Genomic DNA, 17,020 nt, shown 5'->3' with positions numbered 1-17,020 from the left:
CCCCCTGAGGCTGGGGTTAAGTGACTTGCCCAGGGTCACACAGCTAGGAAGTGTTAAGTGTCTGAGACCAGATTTGAACTCTGGTCCTCCTGAATTCAAGGCTGGTGCTCTCCACTGTGCCACCTAGCTGCCCCTGATAACTAATTTTTAAAATGAATTTCAAATTAGCTACTGGATCCATGTTACATGTTTCCTTGATTTTAATCAGAGTAGCTTATAGACTAACTGAAGAAATCAGATTTCATTTATTTTATTTCCCTATTTCTTTGAGACAATCCTGGTCAGTGGTTTCACAATTACAATTTATATTCCATTCTCTCTGTGTTTTTAAATATCGGTTTGATTCTGTCTTTTAAAAATTGATTTTATCTTCTTTCTGACTTTCATGATTTTTGTCTCTGAGCTTAGTTCAAAAATTAATCTGTTCTGTCATGAATTACCTTTAAAAATCCAGTTCTCTTGTTATGTTTCTATTCTTGTGTAAGGAAATCTGTTATCCTTGGATGCATATGGTCTAGGATCTTCATCCACAAATATATTCTTCAAGAATATTTGATTTGTAATCCAAAGAAGTCTAGTCCAATGTCTCTGATCTTGGAGATGGACTCAAAAAGGAAGATTTCTTGGTCACAAAACAGAAGGAAGGCGTTGTTGCTAACCCCTGATTCTCAACTAGCAGTCTGTCATGTTGTTCCCATCGTCATGATGCCATTCTCTAAGCTATGGCATTGTTTTTCCCACTTCCCCACTTCCTTTCTTCTCTTTCCCAAACCTATATCAAGGTCAGTAATCACTAACTCTTAGTCTTTGATTATTGAGAAAGTCCATTGACCCAATTTATTGCTTACTTGCTAGCCCAATAAATCAGACATAGATTTACTTCTCTCAGTTTACCTTTACTTTTCGAATGTAACAGTTTCAGCTACATTGAGTATATAAATTAGTCTTTATGTCTTCCTGTGCTTTGCTCGTATAAAATAAATATCTTACACACACAAAAAAAAACATAGAATGTAGCAGTAGATTGAAATTATAAAAGAATCAGTTAAATGTGTAATTAGTAAGCTAAAAATTTCTTACATTATATATCTTCCCTCAAAATGGGGGGGATCTTATTTATATAAGAAAAGTAATTGTAAATAAATTAAATTTTCATTTAAATATCAATTTAGACTTGAAACAAAAATCGAAATTTAAAGAATCATCAGACAGAAATCAAGAACGCTTTGATAAAAGAGACCAGAAACAGGTATGAAAGTATATTGAAATTTCTGATATTTCATTTTAGTAAATTACCTTTTATGCTACTTTTAATGTAAGTGTTTTTAGGAACTTGGTGTATTTTCAAATGAATTTTTGTCTTAATTATGGAGTTGAAATTTTCTTTGGAGGTAGCAGGACTAACAGCAAAACTTCAACCCTTGTTAGGTAATAAAAGTAGAGAAGAGTCCCTTGATAATGTTGGCCTTTTTATACATTTCTAACATACTAACTTACTTACTTGATTACATGATTATTTTCCCTTTAGTAGCCAAAATAACGTGTTAAAAGAATTGCCATAGATCTGCATTCATGTGAAAAAGTCTGAATTCTTTCTTACAGACAGGTTAAAATTTATTTACCAATGGGAAAATATCTAGAAATGTATATACTTTTAGAAAATATCAATGTATATACATGTTAGTGTGGCATTAAAACATTCCGTGATAATAAAGTCTTAGTATTAATGAACGTTAATCTAATTTATCTTTATCCTAAATAATCTTCTCTGCAGTATCCCCCAAAACTAGTTAAAAACCTTTTGTGACTGAAAAATTACTACCCGGGTAAACTTTATATTTGAATGGCTCCAATTGTTAGGGATGTTTTCTAGTGTTGAGCTACAATTTACTTTTCTGTGATTTCCAACCTGGGGTAATGGTTCTGACTTAACTCCGAATTGAACAAATCAAGCTCTTCTCCAATATTCTAAGTCTCTAATTAGTTAATGACTATTATCCTGAATTCTTTTGAATGGTCTTTCTTATAAACTTGCTTAGAAGTCCTACTTGTGATATGAATCATAGATGACTTCTAAGGTCTCTTTTAGTTGTTCTCAATTGCACATTTCTATTGTCCTATCTAAGAATAATAAAACAGATGTGATTTTAGCAAGACCTGTGGTGTCTCAGTAAGTATACTGTCCAATTTTTTGCCCTTTTGGAAGTCATATCATATTTCTTGTTTTATTATCAAAACATATGCATGGATTATTTTATAAAAGCTTATGTTCCAATTTTATTCATGATAGCTTTATATTTTCCAGATGCTTAGCCTTAAAAAAATATCTCCTTTGCTTTGTGCAACCCAGTAATTGCTATGCATACTGCTGAATCTTTCCTTAAATTAAATAAGTTATTATTTAACATTTCCTACTTTCACAACCAATCCAGTTTAGTTTGTTACTTTATACCCTATTGAAATAACTTTTTTGCCAAAAGTTATTTCAATAGGGTATAAGGTAACCTGCAACAGGTAATCTTCTAGACTGATTTCAAAATGTTTTCTTAAAAAATTTCAAAATATTATTATACTGTGATGACAAATGATGGTGAGTCCTCATATTATCTCTTTTGTAGAAAATAATTTGTTCCTATTACAGGTCCTCTGCAACAGTCCTCTGCAAACGTCCAAGATTACCTTCCCTGAAAAATCTTTTATTTCTTCTTCCTGTCCTCTCTCCTGGAAGGTTTTCCTCCTTCCTTTCTGAAATTTAAAATTTGATGCTATTATTAACCCCTAATTATTACCGCTTTTGTGAAGACTTTCCTGAATAAGCACAACTAATTTTGCCATTTCCCTTTGTATTGACCTCAGCAGTAATGTATACAATTTGAACAGAAAAAGAATAGCTGTACCCAAATTGTATACACTGGGGCAAAACTGTTTTTCATGAGAATTCTTGTGAGAAAGACCTATAAGTATTTATTGTGCCTTAAGTTTAATGCGATATAGCTTCCACTGTCAAGTGGAAATTAAGACATCACTACACACCTCTCAGATTGCCTAAGATGACAGGAAAAGATAATAATGAATGCTGGAGAGGATGTGGGAAAATTGGGACGCTGGTGCATTGTTGGGGGAATTGTGAGGGCAATTTGGAACTATGCCCAAAGGGTTATCAAACAGTGCATACCCTTTGAAGAAGTTGCAAAGATTTGGGGGACTTTTTAATGTGTTAGTTGTCAGGAAACTGACTTAAATTTTAGGAACTTGAGAGTAAAGTAAGATGGTTTCCATATCTTCGGGCAAAAGAGGGCCAAAAATCTGGGTCACAGCACAATCTCTTTTGCAACTGTGATAAGCCCAGTTGAAGCCCAGTCGGAAATAACCAAAGGCAGAAGAATAAAATATGAAAATAAGAAAGGGGCAATGAGTATGCTTATGATTATGCTTATAAATGTATATAAAATGGAGGAAGGAGACAGTTTTTACCTGGTACCACATGAGAGATTAAAAAAAAAAAATTGTGAGCAAAAAAGTGTTTGAAGGCCATCAAGTGCATTAAAGACATAAAATATGAGAACAAGAAATTAAAGAGAAAAAAAAATTAACAGCATGGGGGAGTTGTAGACAAGGTGATCATAGTTGATGTATTGAATACTCAACTAACAACAATGAATGAGATAGTGCAATAGATGTGGATGTGGATGAGGGGTTAAGTTAAAATTTTCTGTTTCTATGATGATTGCAGAAATGCCACCAGTGAGTTTATATGAAACTTAATCCCTCTCTTATACTTTTTTTGCTTTTTTAAAAAACCTCTTTTTTTGTTTGTGTTTTTTTTTATTTGTATGTATTTTTGTGTATAGATTTATATATATATATATATGTAGATATAGATTTGTACACATATATATTATACATATGTGTATATATTTTGTGTACATATTTGCGTATGTATGTTATATGTACATATGCAAATTTCAGACATATATAAATATAGATGAATAGATGGATAGATAGATTAAACCCAGATCAAATTGCACCGGGCAAGGCTTTGTCCTTGTTCAGTCCTTTTCATCATGTCTGATTCTTCAAGAGCACATTTAGTGTTATCAAAGGGACAGAAGTGGATTGACATTTGCTTCTTAGTAAGAAATTGAGGCAAACAGTATCTAAAGAATTTCTTAAGACCATTTAGCTAATGTCTGAGACTAGAATTTAATTCATGAAGATGAATCTTTCTGATTCAGGCCATTATCAAATAATTCTAAGGGGCATTATAAACAAATGTTCTTCTTCCATATTGTTAGCATGTGAAAATAGTATTATATATAGATAGATAGATAGATAGATAGATAGATAGATATATGTATATAGATATAGATATAGATATAGATATAGATATAGATATCATGTCTTATAACCCTGACGATCACAAAGATAATATCCTAAGGTCAAATTTTATCATTATTTACAAGTTAGCCATTTCTGTATGAAAAAGTATATTTCAGCCTGTAGCTCTGTTTACCAGAGTTATCCCCTCTAAAGAAAAAAACATCAAAGAGTAAAATGTAGGTTGTTCTTTTGAAGAAAATGTTATAAAAACATTTTATTTCCCAATAGAATCCTCATTTCTCTCTTAAGTGGAAATTCTTCACAATTTACAAGCACAAAATATTTAGGAGTTCTTTCATCAGTGGGCTTGCTAACTATTTTGTTTATGTTTTCATTTAATCAGTGTTGTCCTAAAAGTGTCCTGGAAAGATCTGTAGGAGGTGTACTTGTATCCACAAATCAAAATATGAAAGACAGTATTTCTTTGGGACAACATGAAGGTAATATAATATTATGTAGATAGTAGAGTTTTATGGAGTTTCTATTAAAAACAAAAAAAGCAAAATGGTATCTGGGAGGTGGAGAAATAGGGGCTGCAACATGGGGGCTGGAATAGTCTATCACATTTGTAGAAGATAGGAAATTGCATGAAGAACTAGTCTTCTCTCAGGACATATAAGCATTATCACTGAAGGCATGCCTGAGCAGGAAAAAAAAAAAGAGAGATACTGGAAGAAGAGAAGAGTTCAAAGGACAAACAGAGAACAGAAATAAATATGTATGTTGTGGAGTGACTGATTGGCCTGAGGAATTGTCTCTGTTAATATGCATTGGTTAGTTATACAGGTGAATCCTAATATGATGTGAGACCATCTCCCATAATTCTTTTTGATATAGAGATTAGACTTTTAATTTCATTGAAAAAGTCTCAGACAATTGTCTAGAGCACTGAGAGTTTAAGTGCTTTGTTCAGTCACACAATCAGTGTGATTCAGAGGTGAGACTCATTGATCTCTCTCAGCCCCAGACTCTTGAGATCTATGGTTGAGTTATGCCTTTGTGTCTTAATAGATAAAATGTAACCTGAATGTGTTATAAAACTTCATTTGTAAAAACTTAAAAGAGCTGCTGATTAAAGATTAGATTATTCTGTTTCTGTTCAGATCCCTGTACTGTAGGCTGATGACAGTAAATGGTAAGAAAAGTGAGTAAATGTGAGAAAAGCATAGGCAGCAGGAAGTGAGAAACATAGGTGGTAGAACCAGGAAGAGAAAGCAAGCAAAGACTCCCTTAAATACAAAAAAATGAAGAGCTCCAGAGGGACTGGGAGTTCTTTGTTGGCCCACATTGCTAACCCTTAGAGACCAGTAATAGAGTTTCAGAATGTTAAAAGGAGGTGACCATCTCATTCAAATCTATTCCACATTTTATTCTTAGAGATAAGGAAAGTAAATCTAAAGTCATGTGATAATAAAATTCACTACCTTGTGGTTAATGCTCTCAGCAGCCTAGAATCTAGGAAATAGCTTTTGAATAGGTATCTTTCAATTTCCTCCTCTCACATTGTTTTCTGTGTGTAATTAACTGTAATTTCCTATTTCTTCTTCTTTGAGTTTCAAATCAGAAAACCTGTGTGCTTTATACTCAAACAGAAAATCCCTATAGGAAGTATTTTCCTTTTTTCTGTTATTTTCAGTTATTTTTATGCTCGCTTCCACAAAAGTTAAACACAATGAATTTAACTTTCCCCATGTATTAAATTACCTGGTTAAGTGAAGCTTGCCAGTAAATGTTTCCATGGCATTGATTTGAATGAGATGGAATTACAAGCAATGTTATTTTTTTTTAATCTTATCATTGAATAATTCATGAATTCCAAAACTGATTCTTGTTCTGGATTAAATGTTTATGAAGATTTTGTTTCAGCCAAATATACAATTTTACCATTGAATTTCTCTCAATGGTTTCCTAGACTATTTAGCTATCATATAACTAATTTTCAAAATGAATTTCAAGTTAACTGCTAGAGTATTGACCTCATTTTGGTTACATATTTTCTTGATTTAATCTGAATAAAATAGTTACTGAAAGAAGCAATTCTCATTTACTTTCTCAATTTCTTTGAGACTGTCTTGGCTAGTGGTTTTGCTATTAAGATTTATGATTTTTTTTCTTTCTTCCTTTTTTTTTGGTTTTGTTTTTCTTTGGTTTTTTTTTCTGTGTTTTGAAATAATAAGATGGAAACTTTTAAAAAATTGTTTTTATCCTCTCTCTTCCTAAGCCAATTGGGAATTCTCTGGAAATATATCCCAGGTTCAAAAATCAGAGGTTGACATTCGATTTCAGAATGCTGAATAGTTTGAATTCAGATATATATTTTAAGTTTCATCGGTATATTCAAAAATCTTTCCCTAACTATCTTACTAAGACATTCCTTGCAACCACATTTGCAGATAGTATTTATTAGGTAACATACATAATTAGAGCTGATGATCAAGAATCAGAGTAGGCTGTATAGTGAAGTCAAAGAGTTTTTGTGAGCCTTTTGTCATGTTATCTGAAAGATCAAATGCAACACATAAGCAAAATTAAATTAAAAGTATAGGTGGTGATTTGAGTAACATGCTAGGAAAAAAATAATATATGACATAGGTAAAACTAATGTTCGATTTATCGCAAATATTTTCCTTTCAGATACTTCTTCCTGGGACTCAACAAGTCCTGGTGACAAAAATAAAAATCAACAAAGTTTGAAGGTGGAGAGCAGCAAACATGCTCGCAAATCCCCTTCAAAGTCAAGTCACAATCACGGAGAAACCACAAAGACAACAAATGCTTTGTTCAAAAACGAGAAAGACACTGGAAGTGGGTCTGACCCAAGCTACAAATTTCCAGCAAAAAAGCCAGGGTCTGAGAAGCCGTGTGAACCACCTGTAAGACAGGAGAAAGAAAAACAACCTCTAGAAGGTAGTTATTTAAGATTCTGAATTTTCTCTAAGTATGTTATTTGGTCAAATTGTTCCATTCCACATTTTGTTGGTAGAGGTAAGCAAAGTAAATGTAAAGCCAAGTGATAATCAAGTTCCCTGACTTGTGCTGAATGCTCTCAGCAGCCTAGAATGTAGGTAGTGTCTTTAGAATAGGTATCTTTCAATTTCCTCCTCTCACATTGTCTTCTGTGATTAATTAATTGTAATTTCCACTTTCTTCTTTTTTGTTTTCAGAGTTTCCTATCTTAAAACCTGAATGCATTTTATACACATAGAGAATCCATGGATAGAGGATTTTCCTTTTATCGGTTCTTTTCAGTTATTTATATGTTCACTTCCTCGAAAAGTTAAATAGAATCAATTTAATTTTCCCCACTATTAAAGTACCTGGTTAACTGACGCTTCGCGGTAATTGTTTCCATGACATAGATTTGAATGAGATGGAATTACCATACTGACCAGTGTTGTTTTTTTAATGTTATCATTGGATAATTCATGAATGCCATAACTGAATCATAATCTCCTTTATGAAGATTTTGTTTCAACCAAACATAAAACTTTACTGCTGAATTTCTCTCCATGTTTTCCTATTCTATATAGCTCTCAGCAAACTTAATTTTCAAAGTGAATTTCAAATTAACTGCTAGAGTATCCATGTTATCTTGTATTTATGTTACATATGATCTTGATTTAATCAGAATAAAATATTCTATTTAACTCAAATATTTTCCTTTCAGATACTTCTTCCTGGGACTCAACAAGTCCTGGTGACAAAAATAAAAATCAACAAAGTTTGAAGGTGGAGAGCAGCAAACATGCTCGCAAATCCCCTTCAAAGTCAAGTCACAATCACGGAGAAACCACAAAGACAACAAATGCTTTGTTCAAAAACGAGAAAGACACTGGAAGTGGGTCTGACCCAAGCTACAAATTTCCAGCAAAAAAGCCAGGGTCTGAGAAGCCGTGTGAACCACCTGTAAGACAGGAGAAAGAAAAACAACCTCTAGAAGGTAGTTATTTAAGATTCTGAATTTTCTCTAAGTATGTTATTTGGTCAAATTGTTCCATTCCACATTTTGTTGGTAGAGGTAAGCAAAGTAAATGTAAAGCCAAGTGATAATCAAGTTCCCTGACTTGTGCTGAATGCTCTCAGCAGCCTAGAATGTAGGTAGTGTCTTTAGAATAGGTATCTTTCAATTTCCTCCTCTCACATTGTCTTCTGTGATTAATTAATTGTAATTTCCACTTTCTTCTTTTTTGTTTTCAGAGTTTCCTATCTTAAAACCTGAATGCATTTTATACACATAGAGAATCCATGGATAGAGGATTTTCCTTTTATCGGTTCTTTTCAGTTATTTATATGTTCACTTCCTCGAAAAGTTAAATAGAATCAATTTAATTTTCCCCACTATTAAAGTACCTGGTTAACTGACGCTTCGCGGTAATTGTTTCCATGACATAGATTTGAATGAGATGGAATTACCATACTGACCAGTGTTGTTTTTTTAATGTTATCATTGGATAATTCATGAATGCCATAACTGAATCATAATCTCCTTTATGAAGATTTTGTTTCAACCAAACATAAAACTTTACTGCTGAATTTCTCTCCATGTTTTCCTATTCTATATAGCTCTCAGCAAACTTAATTTTCAAAGTGAATTTCAAATTAACTGCTAGAGTATCCATGTTATCTTGTATTTATGTTACATATGATCTTGATTTAATCAGAATAAAATATTCTATTTAACTCAAATATTTTCCTTTCAGATACTTCTTCCTGGGACTCAACAAGTCCTGGTGACAAAAATAAAAATCAACAAAGTTTGAAGGTGGAGAGCAGCAAACATGCTCGCAAATCCCCTTCAAAGTCAAGTCACAATCACGGAGAAACCACAAAGACAACAAATGCTTTGTTCAAAAACGAGAAAGACACTGGAAGTGGGTCTGACCCAAGCTACAAATTTCCAGCAAAAAAGCCAGGGTCTGAGAAGCCGTGTGAACCACCTGTAAGACAGGAGAAAGAAAAACAACCTCTAGAAGGTAGTTATTTAAGATTCTGAATTTTCTCTAAGTATGTTATTTGGTCAAATTGTTCCATTCCACATTTTGTTGGTAGAGGTAAGCAAAGTAAATGTAAAGCCAAGTGATAATCAAGTTCCCTGACTTGTGCTGAATGCTCTCAGCAGCCTAGAATGTAGGTAGTGTCTTTAGAATAGGTATCTTTCAATTTCCTCCTCTCACATTGTCTTCTGTGATTAATTAATTGTAATTTCCACTTTCTTCTTTTTTGTTTTCAGAGTTTCCTATCTTAAAACCTGAATGCATTTTATACACATAGAGAATCCATGGATAGAGGATTTTCCTTTTATCGGTTCTTTTCAGTTATTTATATGTTCACTTCCTCGAAAAGTTAAATAGAATCAATTTAATTTTCCCCACTATTAAAGTACCTGGTTAACTGACGCTTCGCGGTAATTGTTTCCATGACATAGATTTGAATGAGATGGAATTACCATACTGACCAGTGTTGTTTTTTTAATGTTATCATTGGATAATTCATGAATGCCATAACTGAATCATAATCTCCTTTATGAAGATTTTGTTTCAACCAAACATAAAACTTTACTGCTGAATTTCTCTCCATGTTTTCCTATTCTATATAGCTCTCAGCAAACTTAATTTTCAAAGTGAATTTCAAATTAACTGCTAGAGTATCCATGTTATCTTGTATTTATGTTACATATGATCTTGATTTAATCAGAATAAAATATTCTATTTAACTCAAATATTTTCCTTTCAGATACTTCTTCCTGGGACTCAACAAGTCCTGGTGACAAAAATAAAAATCAACAAAGTTTGAAGGTGGAGAGCAGCAAACATGCTCGCAAATCCCCTTCAAAGTCAAGTCACAATCACGGAGAAACCACAAAGACAACAAATGCTTTGTTCAAAAACGAGAAAGACACTGGAAGTGGGTCTGACCCAAGCTACAAATTTCCAGCAAAAAAGCCAGGGTCTGAGAAGCCGTGTGAACCACCTGTAAGACAGGAGAAAGAAAAACAACCTCTAGAAGGTAGTTATTTAAGATTCTGAATTTTCTCTAAGTATGTTATTTGGTCAAATTGTTCCATTCCACATTTTGTTGGTAGAGGTAAGCAAAGTAAATGTAAAGCCAAGTGATAATCAAGTTCCCTGACTTGTGCTGAATGCTCTCAGCAGCCTAGAATGTAGGTAGTGTCTTTAGAATAGGTATCTTTCAATTTCCTCCTCTCACATTGTCTTCTGTGATTAATTAATTGTAATTTCCACTTTCTTCTTTTTTGTTTTCAGAGTTTCCTATCTTAAAACCTGAATGCATTTTATACACATAGAGAATCCATGGATAGAGGATTTTCCTTTTATCGGTTCTTTTCAGTTATTTATATGTTCACTTCCTCGAAAAGTTAAATAGAATCAATTTAATTTTCCCCACTATTAAAGTACCTGGTTAACTGACGCTTCGCGGTAATTGTTTCCATGACATAGATTTGAATGAGATGGAATTACCATACTGACCAGTGTTGTTTTTTTAATGTTATCATTGGATAATTCATGAATGCCATAACTGAATCATAATCTCCTTTATGAAGATTTTGTTTCAACCAAACATAAAACTTTACTGCTGAATTTCTCTCCATGTTTTCCTATTCTATATAGCTCTCAGCAAACTTAATTTTCAAAGTGAATTTCAAATTAACTGCTAGAGTATCCATGTTATCTTGTATTTATGTTACATATGATCTTGATTTAATCAGAATAAAATATTCTATTTAACTCAAATATTTTCCTTTCAGATACTTCTTCCTGGGACTCAACAAGTCCTGGTGACAAAAATAAAAATCAACAAAGTTTGAAGGTGGAGAGCAGCAAACATGCTCGCAAATCCCCTTCAAAGTCAAGTCACAATCACGGAGAAACCACAAAGACAACAAATGCTTTGTTCAAAAACGAGAAAGACACTGGAAGTGGGTCTGACCCAAGCTACAAATTTCCAGCAAAAAAGCCAGGGTCTGAGAAGCCGTGTGAACCACCTGTAAGACAGGAGAAAGAAAAACAACCTCTAGAAGGTAGTTATTTAAGATTCTGAATTTTCTCTAAGTATGTTATTTGGTCAAATTGTTCCATTCCACATTTTGTTGGTAGAGGTAAGCAAAGTAAATGTAAAGCCAAGTGATAATCAAGTTCCCTGACTTGTGCTGAATGCTCTCAGCAGCCTAGAATGTAGGTAGTGTCTTTAGAATAGGTATCTTTCAATTTCCTCCTCTCACATTGTCTTCTGTGATTAATTAATTGTAATTTCCACTTTCTTCTTTTTTGTTTTCAGAGTTTCCTATCTTAAAACCTGAATGCATTTTATACACATAGAGAATCCATGGATAGAGGATTTTCCTTTTATCGGTTCTTTTCAGTTATTTATATGTTCACTTCCTCGAAAAGTTAAATAGAATCAATTTAATTTTCCCCACTATTAAAGTACCTGGTTAACTGACGCTTCGCGGTAATTGTTTCCATGACATAGATTTGAATGAGATGGAATTACCATACTGACCAGTGTTGTTTTTTTAATGTTATCATTGGATAATTCATGAATGCCATAACTGAATCATAATCTCCTTTATGAAGATTTTGTTTCAACCAAACATAAAACTTTACTGCTGAATTTCTCTCCATGTTTTCCTATTCTATATAGCTCTCAGCAAACTTAATTTTCAAAGTGAATTTCAAATTAACTGCTAGAGTATCCATGTTATCTTGTATTTATGTTACATATGATCTTGATTTAATCAGAATAAAATATTCTATTTAACTCAAATATTTTCTTTTCAGATATTCCGTCATGGGATTCTCCAAATATTTCTAAGATAAATGACAGTCACAAAAGTTCCAGGCATTCGAAGTTGGAGAGGAAACATGATTGCAATGCTGCTTATGTTGCAAAAAATATAATAAAAGCTGACTCAAAAGTTGCTATAAATGGAATTAAGGAAGATAGATCATTTGGCACAGAAATGACATTTAGTCAGCACAGAAACATCCCAAGTTTGCTCCAATCATGTGGTCCAGGAAGTCATGTTCAGCTTACTCTGTCTGATAATATGAAATCAATTAACCAAGACAAAAAAGCTGAACTTATTAAACCAAGAAAATGCAAGAAGAAAACAAAACATCTAGAAACCTCATCTCAGAGCAGTCTTGACAATGACTACCACTCTACATATGAGGTAAGTTTTGAGATGCACTCCCATAGGGACAAAATCTCCAAAATGCGCCTGCATAAAGATTGGAGGCAAGATACACAAAGACTGACAAATGAGTTAAGAATGTTGCAAGCAGAATCTCTGACTTTCGAGAAAGAATAAAATATCACCACAAAAAGAGGTAGCTTCTGACACTCTATATCTATTTTTCCTCTAAATCAATCATCCTGTGGAACTGATTTTTCACATGATGAAAATGCTTTGGTTAAATGCTTGCTATTTGTACAAAGTATATTGAAGGTTGCATTAAGGAAAATATGCAGAAAGCCTTTTTATAGTGTTTTCTATTTTGGTCATCTAAATTATTCCCATCAATTTCCCAAGTATTTGACATGTTGACAAGAAACTTTCTAAATCAAACACACAAATTGGACTAGGTAGCCAAAAGAACAAGGATAAGCTTAAAGATAATTAAGACACAGATCCAAAACAAACCTGAGCTCAAGATCCTTTTTTATGCAAATCCTTGAAATATTTGATATTTGAAAGAATTTTGCTTTCTATGGACATTTTTATTTTCTTAGCCAAATGTAAGGTGGTGTGATTTAAAATACTAAAAACATAAGCCAACTTTGGAAAAATTCTAATGCATCTGATTAAACTAATATTTTATGGTGATCTGTTAGTCCATCTTTAGTGATTTTACTAAAATCATTCCATTTCTGTATTTCAAAAGAAAATGAAACACAATTTTGTGAATCATTTAACATTTTTCAAAAGGGCATTAATACAGTATTTTCTGTTCCACAAATAATAAATTATAGAATTGAGACTTAAACTTACATCTTCTGAGTAAGTTTAAAGCTCCTCCTCTTGTGTTTAGTTATTTTTTTCAAAATATATTTTCATTTGCTATAGATGTCATGTTAGCACTTAGAAATAATATAAAATGGGAGAAATGATCGAAAAACAATGGCAAAATGCTGACTTGTGATATGTTTGCATAAGCGATTGACTTTAGACGCTATCAAACTAAGATGATTCATTCATTGAATCTTATTTTTTTTTGTTGTTGTTGTTGGAAGGAGCATTGACAGTAATAGAATCAAACCCCCTTATCTTGTGAATGAGGAAAGGTTAGCCTCAGGGAAGTTAGGTTACATGGCGTTGGTTCATCTGTACCTTCACCAGTCTTCTAATTATCCTTTCACAATAACTGATGACATAAGAGAAAATAGTAAAGAGAGAGAGCCAAAACCCTTCAGTTAAGACTGATTCAACTGCTGCTTGTAACACTTCAATGTTACCATAAAGTACTAAATAATGCAACTTCATTCTAAATCAAATGTGGGGACCTTCACCCAGTATGCTGGATTCTGTTACTAGTTTATTAACATGATTTTGACCAAGTTAGTAATGTATCTATCCTTCAGGTTTCTCATATATAAAATGGTAGCATTAGATTAAGATATTTTTCCTATTTTTTTTTTCTTTGCTAAAAACATTGTGCTTCTGTAAACTTCTGTAAACAGGGAATAATGGCATCGATTTTCCATCACATAGTAGTCATGGTGCCTAAATCTCATTCTACTTCAATTTCCTGTGTTGTTAATCCAATATTTCAGTGATTAACTTCAAGGGGGTTTTTTCCTTTTGTTTTTGTTTTACTTTTTGAACTTGACAGTAAGGAATGAGAAATGCGAAATGGGATGGGGTACCATCATATGGTGGGAAATAAGCTTGATCTATCTGGTCAGTGTGAGGAAATGGTGGGAAAGCCCAGAAATAGTCAGATGTTGTATCTCTTTGTTCCTATCTGCTTATTAAAGGAGAGAAATGAGAGAACAATATGAAAATATGATGACAAACAAAATGAGATAGTAATTGAGCTATCATTTTGAAACTTCAGTAAATTTTTCTGCTTTCATACAAAATTTATAAAAGTATGACCATTTTTGTACCCAGAAAATAAAATGAAGGTAATATATATTGAGGATAATGTGTATTTCAAAATAAAAGTAAAAAAATGAAAGGCAGCCTGATATATTTGATAGTGAGCTAAGAAGATTAGTTCAAGTCCCACCTCTGACATAGATAGGCAAGTCATTTAACATGTCAATGGTCTAAACATTGGTAGAATTGATAGAAGGAATTTTCTTGTCAGATGGCTCCTTGTACTAGTTAAATCACAAGTTTAGTACTTGTACCTAAGTAAGCATATAAATACATGTGTATAAAAGTGTGTGTATGTGTATATGCACACATTTACACACAGACAACACACATCAATAAAGTGACAATGATGCTAAGCTTTCCTTTTAGGTGGAAGAGGAAAAGCAAAAGCATCAAATCAATGGAATGGAAACAGTGGAGGACAAAGATGTTGATAAATTAACAGAAAATAGAACAGTTGATAAAGTTAATGATCAATTTGCTATGGAGAGCCATCAGTATGGTAAAGATGAGGAAAATAAAATTCCTGGGAAAAAAATTCCAATAATGCATATTTCTCCCAAGAAAAATTTAGCACCTGTGCAGCATGTGTCAAAGGGGTAAGTTTGTCAAAATATTTAACTGGAGTTTTTTTTTTCCAATATTAACATTTATGGTAAGTTCAGTTTGCTCTAAAATTCTAGATTCAGATCCATTCTACATCTCCTTGTTTTTTGCTAAGAAATTAAGGTCCCATGAATGTATGTTTTTCTATTGCTGTAAGTATGGTCTTTTATTTTGGAACTGTTACATCAGTGCCTATTGAAAGAAAGGTAGCATATGGGAAAAAAAAATAACATAAGATATGGATTTCAAGGAGCAAAGCAAGATCGTTTGCAAAAGTTTGCAAATGTATAAAAAGTGCCAATGAGATAAGAGAATAGGCTTACCGCTACTCCAAAAGTTAGATGAGTTCTCTTAGTCATTAGAAAGTTTCCCATCAGTAGAAATGTTCAAGAGTGAATCAGTTTAAGTGCTTATCATGAGCCAATCATAAGGATACCCCCCCAAAAAGTCAGCCAACCTAGATTCTAAAGAAATTTAATTAAAATTCTTTTAATTGCAGACCTACAAAATCATTGAAAAGATCTAGTCACCAACCCACCACTTTGTAAAATGGGCCTGAGGAAAGGAAGGTTGATGGCCTTTCCAGATGTCAGAATAAAAAAGGGGAATTAACAGAGAAGTGCTTACATAGTCATTGTTTTATAAGGCCTAATAGTGCTCATATGGCTTCTGGACAGGCTGAGGAAGAGCAAAAAGCAGAAAACAGCTACTTGCTGCCCCATCTAAAAAAACTCTTTAAGACCATAAGATAACAGATGAGCCATGCAGGAATATGGTAAAGAGGGTTCACAATTCATGTTGGGACTGTACTTGCAAGAGACCACCTCGAAAATTCCAATTCATAAGAGTTGGAATGTGGAAGTGATCTGGCTTGACATTTAGAAAATAGAAAATGCTTTAAAAACAAGCCTGGATTTACTTTTATTAACTTAAAAATTAATTTAACAGCCTTAAAAAACTTATCCTGAAATAATTAACTCCAAAACCAAAAATTAGATAAATTCAGGAAGACAATATATATACTATTTTTGAGAGACACTGAAAAGGGCATCTCTTCCCGCTTCAGTGCCAGTAACTCATATGAACTCAGTTGTATGCATATATATTGCTACTTCAATTAGTGTAAAGAAACCAATTACACTTATTTGTAAGTTACGTAGCCTTACAAGCTTTACATAGACTTAAAGCCAGAGACAATTGGGAGAAAGCTTGCTTTTTTAAAATGTGTCATCATTTACTTTCATATCAGCCTCTTTCTGCAAGATCTCTCTCCTCGCCCTTCTAGTGAAAGATCCCTAATGACTACATCAATATCGCATGCAATGTTCCATATTGAGTAGTCCTCCACCCTGCAAAAATAGGAGATGGTACCGTCACATCTGGACCAAGTTTGGATATCATAATTTCATAGTATTCAGTTACAGTTATTTTATTGTCCTTAATAATTTGTATTGTTGTTCTGGTTGTCATTATTTCATTTTGCATTAATTCATATAAATATTCTCATCCTCCTATAAAATTATTCCTAGCCATATGCAATGATGTTCCATTATGTCAACAAACCACAATTTGTTTAGCCATTCTTCAGCCGATGAGCAGCTACTCTATTCCTCCTTATTTGCTATTACAAAAAGTTGTTGCTGTGAATATTTTGGTTTTTAAAACTTTTCTTGCCATTGGGGTATATGTTTAGCAGTTGGAGAGAGAAATAATGCTAAAGCACCAGAGAAATTACTATTCTTTGGGAAAGTTTGCTGAAAAGGGAATCAAAAGAGGGTAAGTTACAAGCGAACATTCTATTTTAATTCTATGAAATCTGTGAATAAAATTAGATGCTGGAACAAATTGATAATAAGAATGATTACAAAATGTGTTTTTTCCTATTAAAGTCCTTCTTTGATACCTTATCAG

General features: G+C 33.0%; 1 protein-coding gene across 5 annotated transcripts in view; it reads left to right on the top strand.

Moving 5' to 3' along the window:
• The window catches only part of LOC141544669 (uncharacterized), an 82,730-nt gene that overhangs the window by 41,787 nt on the left and 23,923 nt on the right, over window positions 1–17,020 (top strand). For 4 of the 5 annotated variants that reach the window (XR_012482753.1, XM_074271075.1, XM_074271074.1 and 1 more), the window contains 9 exons: window positions 1,173–1,249; window positions 4,724–4,820; window positions 7,015–7,287; window positions 8,048–8,320; window positions 9,081–9,353; window positions 10,114–10,386; window positions 11,147–11,419; window positions 12,180–12,574; window positions 14,873–15,102. Coding sequence is in view for 4 of the 5 variants with exons in the window: in XM_074271075.1 (XP_074127176.1) it covers window positions 1,173–1,249; window positions 4,724–4,820; window positions 7,015–7,287; window positions 8,048–8,320; window positions 9,081–9,353; window positions 10,114–10,386; window positions 11,147–11,419; window positions 12,180–12,574; window positions 14,873–15,102 (2,164 nt within the window). In the remaining variant the exon portion in view is untranslated. The remainder of the gene's footprint in view (window positions 1–1,172; window positions 1,250–4,723; window positions 4,821–7,014; window positions 7,288–8,047; window positions 8,321–9,080; window positions 9,354–10,113; window positions 10,387–11,146; window positions 11,420–12,179; window positions 12,575–14,872; window positions 15,103–17,020) is intronic. The other variant, XM_074271077.1, reaches the window with a different exon arrangement.

This window comes from Sminthopsis crassicaudata, chromosome 5, assembly GCF_048593235.1.
Source record: "Sminthopsis crassicaudata isolate SCR6 chromosome 5, ASM4859323v1, whole genome shotgun sequence".
Taxonomy (NCBI): domain Eukaryota; kingdom Metazoa; phylum Chordata; class Mammalia; order Dasyuromorphia; family Dasyuridae; genus Sminthopsis; species Sminthopsis crassicaudata.
This window is presented reverse-complemented; position numbering and strand designations above follow the sequence as displayed.